Source organism: Leptonychotes weddellii, chromosome 7, assembly GCF_054177405.1.
Source record: "Leptonychotes weddellii isolate Sample4059 chromosome 7, ASM5417740v2, whole genome shotgun sequence".
NCBI classification, from domain to species: domain Eukaryota; kingdom Metazoa; phylum Chordata; class Mammalia; order Carnivora; family Phocidae; genus Leptonychotes; species Leptonychotes weddellii.
In genome coordinates this window covers 90,542,439-90,565,257 of record NC_138375.1, presented here as the reverse complement: position 1 = coordinate 90,565,257, position 22,819 = coordinate 90,542,439, and the positions used below count along the sequence as shown (strand labels likewise).

The 22,819-nt window shown below is 37.8% G+C and overlaps 1 protein-coding gene across 5 annotated transcripts in view; it reads right to left on the bottom strand.

The window, feature by feature from the left end:
- FAM169A (family with sequence similarity 169 member A) overlaps nt 1-22,819 on the bottom strand; it is a 72,728-nt gene that overhangs the window by 38,403 nt on the left and 11,506 nt on the right. For 4 of the 5 annotated variants that reach the window (XM_081826735.1, XM_081826734.1, XM_081826732.1 and 1 more), the window contains exons 2-5: nt 14,015-14,149; nt 12,445-12,544; nt 12,060-12,145; nt 9,798-9,969 (exon numbers count right to left, since the gene is read on the bottom strand). In XM_081826735.1, coding sequence (XP_081682861.1) covers nt 9,798-9,969; nt 12,060-12,145; nt 12,445-12,544; nt 14,015-14,146 — 490 coding nt within the window. In that variant the 5' untranslated portion in view covers nt 14,147-14,149. Of the gene's footprint in view, nt 1-9,797; nt 9,970-12,059; nt 12,146-12,444; nt 12,545-14,014; nt 14,150-14,502; nt 14,620-22,819 lie in introns of those variants that run through there. The other variant, XM_081826733.1, reaches the window with a different exon arrangement.

The window sequence follows — 22,819 nt, the reverse complement described above, 5'->3', positions numbered from 1 at the left end:
ACTGCGGCCCAACAAGCCATCCCAAAATGTACCGGCTGAAAACAAAAATTTTCGTTATTTATCACAAGTTTTATATGGTTATCATATGGGGAACTGAAACAGCTGAAAGTCCAAATGGCTTCACTCCCACAAAACACAGTCTGTATCGGCTGTTGACTGAAAGCGCAGCTGGGCTTGCCACCTGGGAGCCTCAGTTCTCTTTAATGCAGCTGTTTGGGCTTCCTCACCACATGGCAGTCTTGAAGTAGTCCTATTTCTTACATGGTGACTTAGCTTCTAACAGTATCAAAATGCAAATTTCCAGGCCTTCTTAAGGTTTAGCAGTTACACTTGTGCTGCATTCTACTGGTAAACCATGTCACAGGGCCACCCAGATTCAAGTAGACTACACAAGCACACACATACTGGAATCATGATTCACTGGGGCCCACCAAAGTAACAGGAACTCAGGTTCCTTCTGTCTTGTGGCTTCTCCAACCACTAGGTCTTCAAAATGCACTGCATTCAGCAGACAGATGGAGAAAAAGAATGCATCTTAACCACTTTGATCCAACATCATATCATTTTTCATTACTTTGGAAAGAACTAGTCACATAGCCCCAAGCTGTGAAAGTGAGTGGAAAATATAATCCCTGACTGGGCAGCTATTGGCCAATGACTAGAATATAGAAGATAAAGCACAAACATTTGGTGAACAGTTGGTAGCCTCACTAACCTTCCCCTTTCTATCTCCCAGTAGATTAACATTTCCTTTTTAACTGTCAGGAAATCAATGAGCACATCAAAGCAGATAGTACCTTTTGCTGGCAGACTCCCTCCACAGTTACGTTTGGTTATCTCAAGCTATTTCCAATAACTTATATCCTCACACCAACATTCATGAACACACACTCACTTTATATAAATAAGAGTTTTGACTGATCTCATATACATTTCAAAATTACACTGACTTCTGAGGCACCTGGCTGGCTCAGTTGGTACTGGCATGTAACTCTTGATCTTGGGGTTGTGAGTTCGAGCCCCATGTTGGGTGTAGATACTATTTAAAAATAAAATAATAAAATCATAAATAAATAAAATTACACTGACTTTTGTCAAAATCCACACCTCCCCCATGTGATCGAACTTACATTTCTAACATGTATCTCTACTTACTGTCTCATAGGCTCATTGAACTTTACATGTCAAAATTGAACTCAAGTATTAACAAATCCACTCCTCCTTCTGTATTCCCAATCTTAAAACCTTCCCACCTAGGCACCCAAGCCAAAAAAACCCCCAAGAGTCACCACTGGTTTGACATATAGACATTAGAGTCAGGACACGCTGTCCACCCAAAAATCTCCCTCAAATCTGTTTCGTTCTCTATCCCTATTGCCACATTCCCAGTGTTGGTCCTTCTTTCACCTGGACTACTAAAATAGCTACCAACTAACTGACTTCCCTGATTTCAGAATACAATTTCCCTACCCAATCACGAAGTCCTAAAAAATTATCTCACTAGGGCGCCTGGGTGGCTCAGTAGGTTAAGTATCTGCCTTTGGCTCAAGTCATGATCTCAGGGTCCTGGGACTGACACCTGTGGTGGGGTCCCTGCTCAGCGGGGAGCCCGCTTGTCCCTCTCCCTCTGCCACTCCCCCTGCTCGTGCTCTCTAATAAATAGTTTAAAAAAATTATCTCACTAAAATACTTAATCATGTTACCACTACATAAAATTCACTGATAGCTTCTTTGCCAATAAAATTTCAAGCTTCTTTATGGCATTTAAGACCCTTCACAAGAGGATCCTCCATCTTTACCTCTCCCCACTCTACTCTCCCTATCCATTAGTCCCACCAGCTTACCCAGGGTGGCATCCCAAATACACCTTGAACTTTCATCAATCTGCCTTCTTTCATATATTCCATTTATATGTTTACTAAGATTGTTCTTTCCCTTCCCCCCTTCTCTGCCTACTGACATTCTCCTTACCCTTCAAAGCCATTTTATTTACTTATTTTTTAAAGATTTTATTTGTCAGAGAGAGAGACAGAGAGACAGAGAGCAAGCACAAGCAGGGGGAGCAGCAGGCAGAGGCAGAGGGAGAAGTAGACTCCTCACTGAGCAAGGAGCCAAATGCGGGACTCGATCCCAGGACCGTGGGATCATGACTGGAGCCAAAGGCAGATGCTTAACCAACTGAGCCACTCAGGTGTCCCTCAAAGCCACTTTTCTTATTTTAAGATTTTATTTTTATTATTTATTGACAGAGAGACACAGCGAGAGAGGGAACACAAGCAGGGGGAGTGGGAGAGGGAGAAGCAGGCTCCCAAAGAGCAGGGAGCCCGATGCGGGACTCGATCCCAGGACCCCGGGATCATGACCTGAGCCGAAGGCAGTCGCTTAACCGACTGAGCCACCCAGGCGCCCTCAAAGCCACTTTTAAATAGCATTTTCTCAGGGTGCCTGGGTGGCTCAGTTGGTTAAGCGACTGCCTTCAGCTCAGGTCATGATCCTAAAGTCCCAGGACAGTCCCACATCTCCCTCTGACCCTCTTCACTCTCATGCTCTCTCTCTCTCAATCTCTCAAATAAATAAATAAAATCTTTTAAATAAATAAATAGATAGATAGCACTTTCTCAGTGACACCTTCCTCTAGGCAAAACTTACTGCTCCAGCAATGTCCACAATAGCCAAACTATGGAAAGAGCCCAGATGTCCATCGACAGATGAATGGATAAAGATGTGGTATATATACAATGGAATATTATGCAGCCATCAAAAAATGAAATCTTGCCGTTTGCAACGATGCGGATAGAACTAGAGGGTATTAGGCTAAGCGAAATAAGTCAATCAGAGAAAGACAATTATCATATGATCTCACTGATATGAGGAATTTGAGAAGCAAGGCAGAGGATCCTAGGGGAAGAGAGGAAAAAATGAAACAAGATGAAACCAGAGAGGGAGACAAACCGTAAGACTTGTAATCTCAGGAAACAAACAGGGCTGCTGGAGTGGTGGTGGGTGAGAAGGATGGGGTAACTGGGTGATGCACACTGCGGGGGGTATGTGCTATGGTGAGCACTGTGAATTGTGTAAGACTGATAAATCACAGACCTGTACCCCTGAAACAAACATTGTATGTTAATAATAATAAAAAATTACCCATTAACCTAAAAAAAAAAAACTTACTGCTCCATTTTTCAGTGACTACTATTGTTGATACCTCAAATACAGTTCTTATCAAACTGAATTATGAGTGGTTATTTAATGACCAAAGTTTTCTGTTTCATCCACTAAATTTTTGGTGTTTAAAGGCACAGGAACCCAGGACCAGCTATCTTTGTGTCTACACTGACAATGCAATCAGCCCTACCTCCCCAGTAAAGAGAATGCTTACTGGAAAGCACGTGGCCCTTTAAGTGGCTAGAAATTCACCTGAAAACAAAGTAGCCACTTCATTTCCCAATGACACATTTCAGGTAGCCACACAGTAGCTGGGACTTCCCCATGTCTTTGCTCATTTCCTTTAAAAAAGGATTATACCTAAACAGGCTCAAAGCCCTACAATATAACCTTACTCGTCCAACACAAACTTCTACTATGTTTTGCCTTTAGCTATAGCGTTTTGATATTCCTTTAAAAAAAAATCTTAAAACAGAAGGGCTAATCAAAAAAAAATGAAATTTTGCCATTTGCAACGACGTGGATGGAACTAGAGGGTATTATGCTAAGTGAAATAAGTCAGTCAGAGAAAGACAATTATCATATGATCTCACTGATATGAGGAATTTAAGAAACAAGACAGAAATCATAGGGGAAGGGAGGGAAAAACGGAAACAAGACGAAACCAGAGAGGGAGACAAACCATAAGAGCCTCTTAATCTCAGGAAACAAACAGGGTTGCTGGAGTGGACGAGGGTGGGAGGGATGGGGTGGCTGGGTGATAGACACTGGGGAGGGTATGTGCTATGGTGAGCACTGTGAATTGTGTAAGACTGATGAATCACAGATCTGTACCCCTGAAACAAACAGTACATTATATGTTAATAAAAAACAAACAAAAAACCAGAAGGGCTAGAGAACTGAATTTCAGTGAACAGGAGGTGAGTGATTTGCCCAAAAAAGGAGGGAAGACCATAGATATATAGATATAGCTCTCAGTTAAAAGGTCTAAAAATCTTTTTTTTTTTTTTAAAGATTTTTTTAATTTATTTATTCATGAGAGAGAGAGAGAAGCAGAGCGAGAAGCAGGCTCCCAAGGAGCAGGGAGCCCGATGCGGGGCTCAATCCCAGGACCCTGGGATCATGACCTGAGCCGAAGGCAGACGCTTAACCACTGAGCCACACAGGCGCCCCATCCCAGATTTCTGAAATTTCCTAATAATCTATCTCAGTATGAGTCTATTTTAATTCATTGTGATGGATGCTCAGTGGGTCCTTTTAATGTGGAAATGCATGTTCTATAATTCTGAGAAATTTTCTTGAATTATTTCATTGGAAACTTCTTCCCCTCTGGTTTCTCTGTTCTCTCCTGAAACACCTATTATTCAGACCATTCCTGTAATTTTCTTACCTATTTTCCATCATTTAGGGTTTGTTTTCTCTTGTTGTTGCTCTCCTTTCTGATCCACTTCCTCAACTTTATCTTCCGTACATTGAATTTTGAATTTCCAAGGGCTCTACAGACATTCTTTTAATATATACTATCCTCATTCCATCAGTGTAAGGACTACTCTTACCTTCCAAATATATCAATAGTTGTTTTGTTCTGTTTTTCATTGTCTCTTCCAAGTTGTTCTGATCTCCATATTTCATATCAGTGGCTTCCCCTAACTAAGCTATTTGTTCGAAGTTATGAATGAGGCATTAAAGAGCTGATTAGATGTTCTGTGTGCATGGTGGTGATTGCTGACAATGAACCTCACAGGATGATCTGACTGCAACATTTCCTAGGCGAACCACTTATACTGGTATTTATGGAATTTTTTTCTGTTGGCCAATTGAAATTCCTCAAAGGAAACATTTTTGCTCATGTTGTAACCTTTAAATAAATTTTGAAATACCATGTATTCACACATCTTTGGTAACATCTAAAATTTTCATCTTAAGTTTCAATAATTGCAAGGATGGAATTTCTAGCACATTATCAATATTAACTTTTGAGAAACTATTACACAAATTTTAGACTCACAGAAAAGTTGCAAAAATAGAGTTCCATATACCCTTCATCCAGCTTCCCTAATGTTAACACCTTACACAACCAAAGTACTATAATCAAAACCAGGAAATGAATATTGATAAAATACTGTTGGCTAGAGACCTTATTTAAAATTCACCAGTTTTGCCAATAACGCGTTTTTTCTGTTTCAGAATCCAATCCAGGGCTCCACACTCAATTTAGTTTAATATCTCTTTAGTTCTGGTCTTTGATAATTACTCCACCTTTGTCTTTCATGATTTTATTACTTTTAGAGATTACTGATCAGTTATTTTGTAGATAACCTTCAGTTTGGCTTTGTCTAAAGTCCTTTCATTATAAAATGAAGGTTATGGGTTTGGGGCAATAATACCAGAAATGATGTTTATGCCCTTCTCAGTACATCATAGATTAGGAGTCCATGATACTGATGGGTCTTATTCCTGGTGATATTAACCATCATCTACTAGTTAACATGGTATCTGCCATGATACTCTATGTAAATTTACTTTTTTTCCCTTTTCAATTAACAAACAATATTAAAAATTATTTTATCACTCTTCTAAATGTATCAAATGGACCCTAAAAACTATTAATTTGATAACCCTCATCATCCACTTAACTATTCCTTTACTATTGAACTAACTTATCCTTAACACTCAAAAATTTTATAATGTTCCTTTTTCTTGAACTTCTATTTTTTTTTTTAAGATTTTATTTATTTATTTGACAGAGAAAGAGACAGTGAGAGAAGGAACACAAGCAAGGGGAGTGGGAGAGGGAGAAGCAGGCTTCCCACTGAGCAGGGAGCCCAATGTGGGGCTCGATCCCAGGACCGTGGGATCATGACCTGAGCCGAAGAAAGACGCTTAATGACTGAGCCACCCAGGTGCCCCCTGAACTTCTATTTCTATTGTATTTATTCTGCAGAATGTTATCCTGATGTCACGTATTTTTACACTTGGATTACATATTTATTATCCAACTGTTCTTCACTGCAAAAACATACCTGTACATAAATACAAATTTTTCAAATTTCTTGTGACTATGAGGTTCTAATTATCAATCCAAAAGAAATTTTGAGTTATCATTATCATTAATATTAGTACATGACAGATCAAAACACAAGTGTATTATACATTTGGAAAACTAATTATTAGGCAAAGAATAAAATTTTACTGAAAATACATCCCCTATGAAATAAATGGAGCTCACTTTTTTTTTTGGTTTATGAATCCATGAATGAATACTGCTTAATACCAGAAGGAGACAAGGTTCAGCATTAATTCTTTTTTTTTTTTTTAAAGATTTTATTTATTTGACAGAGAGAGACACAGCGAGAGAGGGAACACAAGCAGGGGGAGTGGGAGAGGGAGAAGCAGGCTTCCTGCAGAGCAGGGAGCCCCATGCAGGGCTCGATCCCAGGACCCTGGGATCATTACCTGAGCCGAAGGCAGACTCTTAACGACTGAGCAACCCAGGCGCCCCTCAGCATTAATTCTATTCCTATTTTTTTATAGATAAAAGTACTTAATAACCATAGAAGGGACCAGAAAACCTTTTGTTATAATGACATTATTCAATTCTGTGAGCTCCCTTAGAGTTATGTGCCAGATTTCACACAATCTACTGTAAAGAACTATTTTTAATAATCTGACATCTACCTAACCCAAAAAAAAACATACAAACAAACTCTATGTCCCCCACAGTGATCTCTTTATTTCAGGCTAAAAAAGAATTTATGTAGTTTCTTAAATTTCATTGTAGTGTAATAGGATTTGACTTCATAAACAGTCTCCTTTTATATATCAAAACTATTTTTACATCCCAATAAACATCCCAATACAATGATTTGCTATTTAATTTAAAAATCATAAATAGTAAGTGATACCATAAGGCTCTCATTCAACTACAAATTTGTTTAATAAAGATTTAATCTTTTTGCTACTGGTACAGTTTTTTTTCCCCTGATACATATATTAGGAACACTTCTATTACAAAATGTTTTAGTATGTTTTGGATGTTTTTTTCAAAATACTGTACATTTGGGTTTCCTTTAAAAAAATGCTTCCAGACTGAATTAAATGGTTATTAATTCAAAGGCTAATACAAGCACACCTAATTTTACTGTTATCTGGTAGATGACAGCCAGAGCTTAAAGTGGAAAAGAACTAAAATAAACAGTAAGAAGGTAATGCAATTAGTAGAGAAGTATGGAAGGTGCTAAAGTGGTAGACAAGTAGAACTTGAAAGCTCAAGGATATAAAATTTAGTAACTACCACAACAAGCAAAAATAGAGGCCAGGTCATAGAGGAGAGAAGGAGACCCAAAAGCACATGAAAGAAAGAGAAGCATACTCTTGGAATCAAGTAATGATCAGAAATACTGAAAGAGAAATGTTATGCCCTTTAACTGTGTGCCTTCAAGCCTTCAAGCTCTAAGTAAGTATAGACTAATACATGCTCCCAATGTCTGTGAGCTAGTTTCAGGTAAGAACTCCCCTGGAGCCAGTATGAGAAGCTATAAAAAAAAAAAAAAAAAAAATCCTCCAATTGCCATAGGAATTACCTTGTATAAAATAAAGCATAAAGCTATTGAAACACACCTCAACCCCAAAGCTTTTAAACATTAAAAAAAACTGATGCCTTTTATGCAATGCTTCCATTTAACCAACATTATTATTCTGCCCCTGGATAATGATAGCTTTCTGAATTTATACAAGAATAAAATAGCATATTAAAAGAGAACCCAAGTATTTATTAAAACAGCAAACCAGCTGGGGCACCTGGGTGGCTCAGTTGGTTGAGCACCCGGCTCTTGATTTCAGCAGAGGTCATGATCTCAGGATAGTGAGATCGAGCCCCAAGTCAGGCTCTGTAGTCATCAGGGAGTCTGCTTGAGATTCTCTCTGTCCCTCTTCCTCTACCCCTACCCCCCCCACGTGCACTCTCTTTCCCGCTACACTAAATAAATAAATCTTTATATTTTTTTTTTAAGTTTATTTATTTATTTGACAGACAGAGAGAGAGATAGCAAGAGAGGGAACACAAGCGGGGGAGTGGGAGAGGGAGAAGCAGGCTTCCCGCGGAGCAGGGAGCCCGACGCAGGGCTTGATCTCAGGACCCTGGGATCATGACCTGAGCCGAAGGTAGACACTTAACAACTGAGCCACCCAGGCGCCCCAATAAATAAATCTTGAAAAAAATAAAACAGCAAACCAATTTAAACTATACAGATCACAGTTTTTTATTCTTGAGAAAAAGTAACCTTCTCACTGACTACATGCACTAATTCTTAAGTGTGTACTAATTACGTGATTAAGGTATCAGTCACAACTGTTCTGCAAACCAACAGTGAATTCAGTATGATCTTTAGACATGACCTGACCAAAAGGGCTAAATTTGGAAGGTTTTGTAAAATGTGAGAAAGGCTGAAAATAATCTGAGTGTTCTCTATGAAAGGTCTTTTGGTCAAGGTACAGAAAAAGCCAACTTCTTATGTGGTGGTTATAAGGTGAGGGTGTATGTGTGTACACAGATCAAGCAGGTTCTATCTTTCTGGCTCCAGGTACCTCTAGGGAGCGGAAATGGCAGGAAAATAGGTAAAGCAGGATGAAGCTCCACCCATCTTTTAGGAACAGGGTATAGGTGGTTCTTAGGATCAAAAATCCAAACTTTAGAAGTTTAACAATTTCAAAGCTATTTGAATTCTCTAAATATATTATTTTGTTTTTCATGCTAATGAGCAAAGCTGCCTTTAACAAATCAGGTTGAATCAGCTGTGTGAGGCAGACAAAGGCTATGCATTTGGTCCACAGGTAGACAGAGTTTTAAAAGGAGCCCGTATCAGTGATAGCAGCAGGAATCAAACAACCACTTTAAATAAAGGGAAGGACGTGGAAGGAAGTCACAACAGCCAAATATGAGGCTCAACACACAACTCTCTTTGCACATACATGGAGAAATCTTACCCTCTGTCAAACCTTTATTTTTGTTTTGTTCTTCAAGACTTTCCTAACAGGGGCACCTGGGTGGCTCAGTCGGTTAAGTGTCTCCCTTCGGCTCAGGTCACAAACCCAGGGTCCTGGGATCAAGCCCCGCATCGGGCTCCCTGCTAGGCGGGAAGCCTGCTTCTTCCTCTCCCACACCCCCTGCTTGTGTTCCCTCTCTTCCTGTGTCTCTGTCAAATAAATAAATAAAATCCTTAAAAAAAAAAAAAAACTTTCCTGGGGCGCCTGGGTGGCTCAGTTGGTTGGGTGACTGCTTTCGGCTCAGGTCATGATCCTGGAGTCCCTGGATCGAGTCCCGCATCGGGCTCCCTGCTCGGCAGGGAGTCTGCTTCTCCCTCTGACACTCCCCCCTCTCATGTGCTCTCTCTCATTCTCTCTCTCTCAAATAAATAAATAAAATCTTTAAAAAATAAAAAATAAATAAATAAATAACTTTCCTAACAATCCTCATTTACATAGAAAGGCAGAATCAAAGTACTCCCAAGAAATACTAAGTAAAATCACCTCAATTTAAACTCTAAAGAGTCATTTAAAAGGATATTGCTATAGCTGGGGTCTAAAAAGGAGGTTTCCATAATATATAGCTTAAATAACTTTTAAAGACTCACCTGTAGGCTTAACTGAATAAAACCCAATGGCTTCTCCTTTCTTCCACAGAATCTTGGCGTAATCAGTACTGCTATGACACAGGAATGGTATCTCATTTCTCTCCATTTCCTGTTTTCTATAAATAATCCGGTTCAGAACATACAGGACCACTCTCTCCCCAAGAGTTCTCACCTGGAAAGAGAGTCAGACACCAGGCACAACAGTTATGCTATGCATCCATTCAGAGGTGCTATCTACCTTGCTCCCTGCTTCCACACCTCATACTAGCATTCAAAGCACTCTGAATACACTCAAAATGATTTCTTAAACCTTTCTTCACACAGATGAGACCCATCATTTGTACCAATAACAATCCATTTCTACAAACACATATTATGCATGGAATACTGCCTCTCAGCAAAATTCTAAAACAGGTAAAACGAGTTTCTAATGCACCAATCCCCAGCATCTCTTCCTTAGTGTTCAAGCGTTTTCTTTATTCTTCCAGCCGCCCAGATCCAGGGTCTCCCCCACCCTAATTGCTGCCCCAGCACCTCTACTGCCTCAACTCTTCTTCACCTCATTTTAGCTTAAATAGTAAATAAGAAAGGAAACAAAAAGCCTCATGTTATCCTCTAAGACTTTAACAACAATTGCCTTATTTGATGAGCAAGGCCATAATTATGCTCTTGGAAAGGAATCTGTCTCATCTTCCCAGGTAAAATGTGCATTTAACAGTCATGTCTTGGTTGTCTACTATAAGGAGTAGCCAGCATGCCCCACACACATACCTTCTGCCAGATCAGATGAGTCATGACAATGGCACAGGCAAATCTGGTAAAAGCAAACTTGGGGCAATCACAGAACGGAAGCAGAGCCTCACTTCCTACATGCAAGGCCACATGGTCACCAGGACCCCCTCACCAACTTTCTGACATCGGCTGTTGGGGCTTTTCCCCCACAGACATTTTTCACCACTAAAAACAAGAGTTCTATCCGTAAAGTCTACTTCCCCTCAAGTGTCCTTAAAAGAAGCACAAGAGTGCCCTCTAAATAGGTGAGTGAAGAAAGACAAGCATTAACTGTACACACACTACTCTCAAAAAAAAAGAAAGAAAGCAAGCAAGCCTTAACCATACTACACACTAGGGGATGTCAGATACCAAACGACAAAGCTCACTAGCTTTCAGGGCAACCCATTCCTTCCCTGAACAGCTCCGACCAGTGTAAAATTCTTCTTCATACTGAGCTGACCATAGCCAAAGACTACACTTTGATACCCTGGAGCCACACAGCCTAAAAATATTTGAAGAAAGCCATGACATTCCCCTAAATTTCATACCATAGGAACAAAGGAACAACTGAAGGAAAAGACTGATCTAATGCAATTTTGGGTACTCTGGCCATTCCAGTCCTCTCCCTTGAAACTGCTCCAGATCCTTAACATCTCTCCATTGGGACTTGCAGATACTACAAAACTAAACATTGAAGATGCTGCTAAGACAGTGGGGCTTTGCTATATAAGCTCAAGTTTTTTTATTAGCTTTTTTGCTTACCTTGGTTTTACTTCTAATTAACTAAAGCCCAATCATTTTCATTATGTGCTGTTTTAGCTTGTTCTTCATGGTGTACATGTGCAGTTAATTTTTTGAACCCATGGGTACTACTTTTCATCATGTTAGACCCTGCTCTTTGTTTCTCAATTCTGCCTTTCACAGACTTGTTCTCCCATTCAGCACTGTGGCAGGCAGAATTGATCAGCATACCATCCGTGTCTTCCTCTAAGTAAACAATAAAATGATGACCAGGACAGAAAAAAGGACAAAGTTTGGCGGTATGCTACTGAGGATCTCCCTTCTAGTCCACTGATTAGAACACCTGAAAATAGACCACCTAAAATAGCCCTACCAATAGGCAAGTTTCCTGGTTAGTCTCTTTTAGAGACAGACAACCTAGGCAAACACACATACAGAACTAGCTTTCTCTCTACCCTGTAAGAAAATCAGAAGCTAACGTCGATACAGGTCACTACAGTTCAAGTAACCAATAAGTATTCACTCTTCCTCACCAATTCTCAGATACTTTTAGAACCACATAAAATTGAGGAAGCGCAATCAGACTACCAGTTTCATCGTAACAGTGAAGCTCTTAAGGGTTTAATACAACCTGGTTATACTACAATGGAGAAGTGCTCAATAATTTCAACAATTATCAATGTTTATGGGAAACATATTGTGATATGACCTCAGAAGAAACACTTTTAAATTATCGGATCTTGTTACCTGCTTAAGCCCTTCTCTAGAAGGGACAGATGTTTTCACAATATCATCAATAGCCCACCATTGATCAGCAAGGTAAAGTGCCACAGCTAAAATAGAATAAATGATTATTAACATTTAAGACTTAACAGTATACAATATTACTATTTGAAAAAGTTTATACAGGTAACCTTAAATATACCCACATTTCATAATACAATGTGGCCCCATTTATACCATTTTTATTTTATTTCACTCATTAAACATTTAATTACAAGCAACTGAAAATTTTATTTTCCAGAAATTTAGTTTGAAGCAATTTTGTAAATTCCTTCACACAGCTACTTTTTAATAAATATCTAATTGGAGAAAAATTCCTCAAGTTATAAAGATTAAGCAGAAAAGAAACCTGTGAGTGAGTCCTCAGGTGCAAAAAGAGCAAGAATTTTCTCGGTCTGATCTCCACCATAAAGAGGTACAAAGCCTACATTTGACAGGCTAATAGGAATCTGAAATGACATTGATTAAAGATTAGTGAATTCCATTAAGAAAATATAGGGCAAAAACACCAGGCTTCTATAAAAATATTAAGCTTTCTCTACATTAATGCTAATTATATAACTTAATTTCATAGAAGACATTTCTAGGCTCAAAAGAAGTAAATCAGACTTCCCTTTTGCAGGAATTTTACTATCTTGGGGAAAAAAATTGAAGTTTATTTCAATAAGTATTACTACTGTGCTCTAGCCACACATCTGAATAAAAACAAAGGCATGATATGGTACATAAACTCATTAAAAAACAACTACAGTTTATCATCTGTTATTGAGACAACTTCAGGGGGAAAATTCCATTTTATAGTAAAAGACATCAGATAGGTACATTTGTTTTTCCACTGAGATACATATGATACTTTAAGGTTTTTCTACCTTCATTAATCGGACCAAAATTCCCATTTACTGATATCACAATTCAGATAATTATAAAATACTGGTGCTTTAGAGGAATAAATTGTAAAATCTTGGTGCTTTAGAAGAACAGATTTTTTTTTTTTTTTTTTTAAAGATTTTATTTATTTATTCATGAGAGACAGAGAGAGAGGCAGAGGGAGAAGCAGGTTCCCAAGGAGCAGGGAGCCCGATGCGGGACTCGATCCCAGGACGCTGGGATCATGACCTGAGCCGAAGGCAGACGCTTAACCATCTGAGCCACCCAGGCGCCCTAGAAGAACAGACTTTAAAGAAGCCTTTAAACATCATTCTATAAAGAAAACTCTGAGGCCTAGAGAGGCTTGAGAACCACCTAGTTCACAGTAGAATGCTAACGATCTTTCCATCACAATATATCACACTTACTAATTAGGAAGTTTTATAGAAAAAGGAATATTTGTGACACAAAAATGTGTAATTAATGTTTTGCTGATTTTTTTATTAAAAAATTTCTAAAATCACAAATTCCAAATCCAAAGTAAATTTAATTTAGTTAGCTCAAATACAGTAACCCATCTTAGCAAAACAACTTTTATGTAATTTTAAAGGCAAAATATAGGGGCGCCTGGGTGGCTCAGTTGTTGAGCGTCTGCCTTTGGCTCGGGTCATGGTCCTGGGGTCCTGGGATGGGCCCTGCTTGGCGTCCAGCTCCCTGCTCCACGGGGGGCCGGCTTCTCCCTCTCCCACTCCCCCCTGCTTGTGTTCCCTCTCTTGCTGTATCTGTCAAATAAATGAATAAAATCTTTAAAAAAAATAAAATAAAGGCAAAATATAAATATTAAGCAATAACCTATAGAGTGTCTTTTTTAAAAACTTGATCATGCTGCTGTACTAACCAATCAATATTTAACCATTTTACTGAAGAGTCTTCTGATGCAAATTTCAAAAGGAATTAGTTAACATTTTTAAATGATAAAAAATAAGAAGATACTGATTTCACATGTAAACTCAACTGAAAAGTTTGACAAAAATCACCTCCGCACACCTTACCGTAATATTGAGAAGAGAAAAACGTTCAGGGTTTTCAGGGTCCCCACATCTTAGATCTGACATATAATCTTCAGCAGAATTTTCCAATTCCTCATGACTGCAATTATCCAGCATATCCACAGGGAATGCCATCCTCTACAACAAACAATACGGGACAAATGTTTCAGCATATGAAATGTTATCTTCCTTTACTCATAGAAAAAACTAACACCGGGGCGCCTGGGTGGCTCAGTCGTTAAGCGTCTGCCTTCGGCTCAGGTCATGATCCCGGGGTCCTGGGACTGAGTCCCACATCGGGCTCCCTGCTCAGCAGGAAGCCTGCTTCTCCCTCCCCCACTTCCCCTGTCTGCGTTCCCTTTCTCGCTGTGTCTCTCTCTGTCAAATAAATAAAATCTTTAAAAAAAAAAAAAAACACCGCACTTTAAGGAAACTTCACTTTCACTATGCCAAGACAGACAACAATTTGAGCCTGCTGACTGAAAACGTACATCAAAAAGAAAACTTTGTGGGGCTCCTGGGTGGCTCAGTTGGTTGAGTGTCTGCCTTCTCTCGCGTGGTAATCTCGGGGTCCTGGGATCGAGCCCCGCGCTGGGCTCCCTGCTCAGCGAGAGTCTGCTTCTCCCTCTCCATCTGCCTCTCCCCTTGCTCATGCTCTCTCTCTCTCTCATTCTGTTTCTCAAATAAATAAATAAAATCTTTAAAACTAAGAAAACTTTGAAACATTCATTTGTATTAAAAACAATGAAATAGTAAATAATGGATAATTCCTTAAACGATAAAAATACAGAGGCATAGGATATACATATTTGCATATAAATACACATGCATATAAATATATCCTCCTATACCTGTCAACATATAAGCTACTGTAAAAGGACAGACACAGGGAACTTCTGGGAATAACAAAAATGTTCTACAACCCTATAAATTTACTTTAAAAATCACCGAATTGTACAGTTACAGTAAGTAAATATTATGGTATGTAAATGACATCTTGTATATATGTGTACGTACATATACATACATCCATACATATATATATATTTTTTTAAGCCAGCATCTTAGTGGGGATACACTAAAGACTTTCCCACTACAGCCAAGAAAATAAGGATTCTACCACTATATAAAATTATATAGGTATTTGTCAATGCAGTTAGACAAGAGAAAGCAATTAGAGGCTTAACAACTTTGGATGGGTGAAAGGGTTACAGGGAGACACTATCCCTACTCCAATTTGCAAATAATATATTTAATCGAAAAATCCCAAAGAATCAATGGAAAAATTATGCCAAACAGTAAGAAATTGTAGTTGAATAGCAGGATATAAAACTAGGGGCGCCTGGGTGGCTCAGTCGGTTAAGCGACTGCCTTCAGCTCAGGTCATGATGCCAGGGTCTGGGATCGAGCCCCGCATCGGGCTCCTTGCTCAGCAAGGAGCCTGCTTCTCCCTCTGCCTGCCTCTGTCTCTCTCTGATAAATAAATAAAATCTTAAAAAATATATATATATATAAAAAATTAAACACATACATCAAACCCTCATATATACAATAATCACCAGTAAAAAGAACGAATGGAAAAAATGAGTAAACACAGAAAATAAGATCCCACTTACAACAGCAAAAATTAAAATAGGCTTAAATTTAACAATAAACAATAGGAAACCTATATAAGTCTAAAACATTACTGAGAGAAGCAAAGTGAACAAACAGGAAAGACAAACCATATTCTCGGAAAAAAATTAAAGTTAAAACAAAAAACAAAAAACCACGTTCTTGGAAAGGACACTTCAACATCAAAAAGAGACCAGTTCTCCCTAAAATAATCTATTAATTTAATGCAATCCTAATGAAATACCTTTAGGGTTTTATTTTTTTCCTGAAGCAAAACAAGTTAATTATAAAGTTAATTTCAAAGAACAAATAAGCAAGAATAGCTAGAAAAATCCTCAAAAGGCAGAGCAATGACTGGAGACAAGTATGAGCCCTGTCAGATATTAAAACATATTCTAAAACTTCTAGGGACTCATGGCTGGCTCAGTCAGTACAGCATGTAACCCTTGATCTTGAGGTTGCGAGTTCAAGCCCCACGTTGGCCATAGAGCCTACTTAAAAATAAATAAATAAAATAAATAATTAACAAATAATTTTTAAAAGGGGAGGGCGGGCCTGGATGGCTTACTCAACAGAGCACGCAACTCTTGATCTCAGGGTTGCAAGTTTGAGCCCCATCTTGGGTGTAGAGATTACTTAAAATCTAAAAAAAACAAAAACAAAAAAATATATTATAAATTTCTATCATTAAAATAATGTGATAACAGGGGCACCTGGGTGGCTCAGTTGGTTAAGCAACTGCCTTCGGCTCAGGTCATGATCCTGGAGTCCCTGGATTGAGTCCCACATCGGGCTCCCTGCTCGGCAGGGAGTCTGCTTCTCCCTCTGACCCTCCCCCATCTCATGTGCTCTCTCTCATTCTCTCTCTCTCAAATAAATAAAATCTTTAAAAAATAATAATAACGTGATACCAGGCATATGAACAGACAAACCAATGTAATAAGATACGGAAATATACCCTAATACCTATGGAAACAGAGTATAGGATTAAGGAGAGCTATCTCATTCAGAGGGGGGAAAAAGAACTTTTTAATAAGGTGGTACGGTTTCATTGGTCTTAACAATATGTTTAAATCAGACAATTTTGCCCATCTTTGAACTTCTTATATCTGAAATTGTATCTGAAATCATACAGCAGGCTCTCTATTGTGTCAACTCTTTTCACTCAACATTATTTCTGTGACAAACATCAGCAATGTTGGTTATATCAGTTAATTTGTCCCTTTTTATTGCTATGGAGTATTCCATCACATCCAAATAGTTTATTTACCCATTCTACTACTGATGGGTAGGTGGGCTGCTACAAGTATTTTGGTAGATACACACGCACTAACCAATCTTACTAAAAGTCGGATGAGAAGACATATGCCTCCTCATGTGGTATGCCAAGAAAACTGGACCCAAATCTAACCAAACCATTAGACAAATGTGAAATGAAGCCTTAAGTATGTGGCCAGCCAAATTTAGAACTCAGTTTCTACAATAAATACACAGCATGGATGGGTATTAAGGAGGGCACGTACTGCATGGAGCACTGGGTGTTATATGCAAACAATGAATCATGGAACACTACATCAAAAACTAATGATGTAATGTATGGTGATTAACATAATAAAATAAAATTTAAAAAAATATATACATACAGCATGGAGTTAAAAAAAAAAAAACGAGTGGACACTAACGTAAATTAAAAGAAACTTAAGAGACATATCAGATGCATTGTGGAAAGGATCCTGATTTGTGTACTCTTCAAAATGTCCACGATAAAAAGTTAAATAAAAACTCACAATCTACATCAAATACTGAGTTACTAGTTCTTAAAGAAGTATACATAAAGCAATATAGATTATTTTGTTTTAGAAGTTCCCTATTTTGGAGATGCCTAGGTGGCTCAGTCAGTTAAGTGTCCAACTCAATTTCAGGTCAGGCCTTGATCTCAGGGTCATGAGTTCAAGACCCACACTGGGCTCCCCGCTGGGCTTGGAGACTACTTAAAAATAAATAAATAAAATAAAAGTTCCCTATTTAGTATTTACCCAAAATAAAAACTGCAGAGCCCAACTGCTATATTTGTCAATAACCTTTTCAGTTTGATAAAGGAAAATTTAAAAAGGGAAAGAAAGGCAGAAGAAAATCAACTGAAAAAAGTTACTTTTCTTTGAAGTGATCTTCAAATCCATTTTATCACAACAAAAGTATTAGTAGACAAGGAATTGAGTATCTAATGGAAATATGACATAAGCACATAAAAGACAGGACATATACAGTAACATTTATATACAGTTAAATATATTTTTCTGATTTTTGAAGATACGATAATGAGAAGAACTTTTTTTTTTTACCATAATCTGAAATCTTGGTCTTAAGGACTTAAAACTTGGTGTACATATGATTGGGAACCTAATTTTATTCAAATAATGCTGTATATACATTTTTTTAATCAAATTTTTAATTTTTAAAATCAAACCTAGAGGGACCCCTGGGTTGCTCAGTCAGTTGGATATCTGTCTTCAGTTCAGGTCATGATCTTGGGGTCCTGCATTGGGCTCGCACTGGGCTCTGCACTCAGTAGAGGAATCCGCTTCTCTCTCTCCCTTTGCCCCTCCCCCAGCTTGTACATGCTTTTTCTCAAAAAAAAAAAAAAATTAAAATTAAACCTAGAAATAGAACAAATTCAGCCCATCTGTTAGTAAATGTAAGTATCTAAATAAAACAAAAAGGAAGAAAAATTTGTGAAACTACTGATGAAAGCAGTATCATAAGATTTCTAGCCAACTTATAAAGAGGAAAAAAAAACCTTTAAGTTTCAAGAGAGATCAACCAAGAGCTTATGTAATTAAGATGTTAGAGTAAGAAAAGGCTCGATAAATTATAGTACCTCCACTGTGAAAGAAGCTTATTCGTTAGTTTGGGCAAATCTTTTTATCTCTATCAAAGTCAGTATGTAAGAGCAAACTAAGGAAATACAACATTACATTCTATAGTCTTATCTAACTATTCTAATGAAGATTAAAATTTTGGGTGAAACTAGGGGCACCTGGGTGGCTCAGTTGGTTGAGTGTCCAACTCTTGATTTCAGCTCAGGTCATGATCTCTGGGTCCTGGGATCGAGCCCTGCGTGGGGCTCTGCACTCAGTGGGGAGTCTGCTTCAGGATTCTCTCTCTCCCTCTGCCCCTAACCCCTGCTCTCTCGTTCTAAAATAAATATATCTTTTAAAAAAATTTTAGGTGAAACTAAAAACACAAAACAGTCAGTAGTGGATGAAAGAAGCATAATTAGGACACTAATTAAGAGAATGTATTAATTGTTTTTACTTTCTTATAGACAAGATCCCAGCTTTATATCCAAGTTAAACACTACGACATTTAACATACCATACCACTGACTAGATGAAGCTCAAGAAAAATAACTATTACACCATTTCCCTTAAACCAACTCAAAAGACTCTTGAAAATTAGCTACCAAAACAAGCAATGAATGAAATACATTTAAAATTTTCATTTGCTGGGGGTGCTAGGTGGCTCAGTTAAGCATCCAACTCTTGATCTCAGCTCAGGTCTTGATCTCAGGTTTGTGAGTTCAAGGTCCACGCTGGACTCCACACTGGACTCCACACTGGGCCTGGCACTTACTTAAAAAAAAAAAAAAATTTTTTTTTTCATTTGCTGGGGCACCTGTCTAGCTCAGTAGGTGGAGCATGTGACTCTTGATCTTGGAGTTGTGAGTTTGAGCCCCACCTTGGGTAAAGAGAGTACTTAAAAATATTTTTTTACTTTTTTAAAAGATTTTATTTAACCATTTGAGAGAGAGTGAGTGATCAGGGGAGGAGCAGAGGGAGAGGGACAAGCTGACTCAGAGACCGATGCCAGGCCGATCCCACTACCCTGAGATCATGACCTGGGCCGAAATCAAGAGTTGGACGCCCAACCGAGCCACCCAGTGTCCCTAAAAATCTTTTAAAGAAATTCTTTTAAATAATAAAAATAAAAATTTCATTTGCTAACAGTAATCATAATCTAAAGGATGAAACGTAAGTTAATGTTTGAAGCCTGCTGTCAAAAACTTGGCCTACAAAAGCACAGTTGATTATAATCATACAAAAATAATATGGCATTCTAGATAAAGAATACAAAATGGACGTAGAAGGAAAAATAGTCTTGACTGAACAGCAAGTTTTTCGTGATTTTCTTTCTTTTTCATCTACTGTTACTATGATAATTACGGATCTTAAAAGATTTTAATTGCTAATGTCATGTTTTAAGTGCATTTTTTTGGTTTCATTATTGGAAGACAATTCTAATAAACAGGCAAAGTAGGTGATCTGAATAAAGAACCCAATGGCATAGCCCGGAATAAGACATTTTAAGGCAGTAAACAGTCTTAGAGGTCTTGGTTTCTTATCTAATACGCTTCAGAGAAGAGTCATGTGTGGACCCACCCACTAGTCCACAGCAGAATGAGCCAGAAACACGAGTTGGTCTCCCTAAGCCATTGATCTGTCCTCTATCCTTGTGTTGCCCAACCTTCAGTAATTTGCATACCACTGTGAACATTTTTCCTAGGGTGTTAAATGTCTGTATCACTATTTAACTAATGTATTTCTCAAGTCACTTCTTTTTTTTCTTTATTAAGTAAGCTCTGAACCAATGTGGGGCTTGAACTCACAACTCCAAGATCAAGAGTCAAATGCTCTACCAACTGATCCAGTCAAGTGCCCCTCAATTCACTTCTTTAAAAATACACACACACCTCTCTCCATCTTTCCTCCTCTCCTTTTTTTTAATGTGGTAAAACATGTACATAACACTTACCATTTTAACTATTTCTAGATTTGTAATTCTGTGGCAGTAAGCACATCCCCACTATTGTACAACCATCACCACTCTCTGGTCTCCAGAACTTTTTCACCATACCAAATAGAAACTCTGTATCCACTAAACAATCACTCCCCATTCCCTCTTCGCCCATCCCCTGCTAACCACCATTCTATTCTGTATCTCTATGAATTTGCCTAGTCTAGGAACTTCATAAGTGGAATCACACAATAATTGTCCCTTTGTGCCTGGCATGTAAGGTTTATCCGTGTTGTAGCATGTATCAGAACCTCAGTTCACTTTTTTAGAAACATTTACCCTTAACTATAAAACCATCAATGTGATATATAAGATTATACATTTTCCTAATCAGCATTAAAATTTCTAACTACCATCATTTAAATGGTCACTTGAATACCACTTAAAAACACCTCCTAAATCACCAGTATTACGTCAGCACATTTTAGAAAACATTTCACTATAGGTATATAGGAGTGCTTACCATAAGAAAATACTATTACAAATCAAAGGCAAGTACAACATGACCAAATGAATTAAAGTGTAAAAACAGAAATTCATTATCTTTCATTCTTAAACCTTTTTAGATGGCCTTTATTTTTTTTTTTTAAGATTTTTATTTATTTATTTATTTGACAGAGAGAGACACAGCGAGAGAGGGAACACAAGCAGGGGGAGTGGGAGAGGGAGAAGCAGGCTCCCCGCTGAGCCAGGAGCCCAACGCGGGGCTCGATCCCAGGACTCTGGGATCATGACCTGAGCCGAAGGCAGACACCTAACGACTGAGCCACCCAGGCGCCCTAGATGGCCATTTTTAAATAGAAAAATAATTGCTTCTGGGCTTATTATTAAAGAATATTCACATACTTACACAAAATGAAACAATTGTTTTCCTGCAGTCCAACCATTTAAAAACTCTGAAATTTGCATAAAAAGCATTTCTGGGGAGAGACCCCCTAAGACACACCCCTTCTAAAATGTTTCTGGGTTGCAAATCTGTCCTTAAATCCATTACTTTTATTACTAGTTGCTCTCAGTGTTCAGTTTTATTGGCTAAATAATCACCTAATGGTAATTAAATGAAGATGAAAGAACTAGAAATTATTATATATCAGTTAACAACAGCAGGTAACATTTACTGAGAACTGACCATATACCAGACTTTAAAGAGACAGCCATCTTGAAAATACAGTGAGATATTTCTATTAGCCCCAATCTATAGATGAAGAAACAGAAAGTCATACCACTAGGAGGGCTAAAAGAACAGAAATCCAGACAATCAAATATACCTTCCAATATTATTATTTTTACTCAATATGCAAAATCTTATTTGTCATGGTTATATGAACTCCCCTTTTATAAAATAGTAATTCCCTTGTTATTAGGTATTCTATTCACATGTTACACAAGAAAAGAGCAACTGGAATTGGAATTCTATGTATGACCCTGGTTCCTGGGTCAGCTCAGCCACTAGCTAAGTCAGTGACCCTGGGCAAGTTACTTACCCTCTCTAAGCTTCTGTATTCTCATTGGTAATGTGATGCAACTGGACAGGATAATCCTAAGGACCTTTTTACCTCTAAATGTTTATAATTGTTTTATAAAAAAATATATTGGTTAACTTATGACTGTAAATTACTGGCCTTATGGTGGGTCTCCTACAGTTTAGAGGCAAGAGAAAAATGGTAAGGCTCTAAAGAGAAATATAGGTTGCTATGATAAATCACTCACTTCTCCCTCTTTTTTGTTGTTTTTAAGCTTCTGTTCTGTGTTACATAACTGTAAAGCTGTCAGATCAAATTTTGTCAAGTACTTTATGCTCTACTCATGAGATAAACCAAAAGGGCTAACTAGATTCTACATGAATGAGAAAGCTTAGTGTTGCCTTAAGCAAACTAAGTCATCAAAAAATTTACACAGAATGGATAATGAAGTGTAAAAAGTGTCCAAATTAATTTATAAATTATGTAAATGTTATGCTCATTAATCCTGGCTAACGTGTATAAAAACACAATACTAATACCTCTTATGTAAGAATTTTAAGATGCCCATCAGCTATTTTACATCTATCTTTTAATAATTCCACCCCTCTTCCCCTAAAAAATTATATAACTATTTGAAAGAATAAATGCTTTACATAATTAAAAAAAAGAATAAATGCTTTTAGGAAGATAATATGAAAAAGAGAAAACAGTTTTATTCCTACTATTGTGATTTTTTTTTCCCTTTTTAAGGTTAATTATTAGATGTCAACTATACTCTTAAAAAGGAGGAATGTATTTTATAAATTTGGTTCCTAAATTTTCAAGATTCTTATAGATTATTACTATCATTTGGAGGCTTTAGAGGGAGAGGAATATA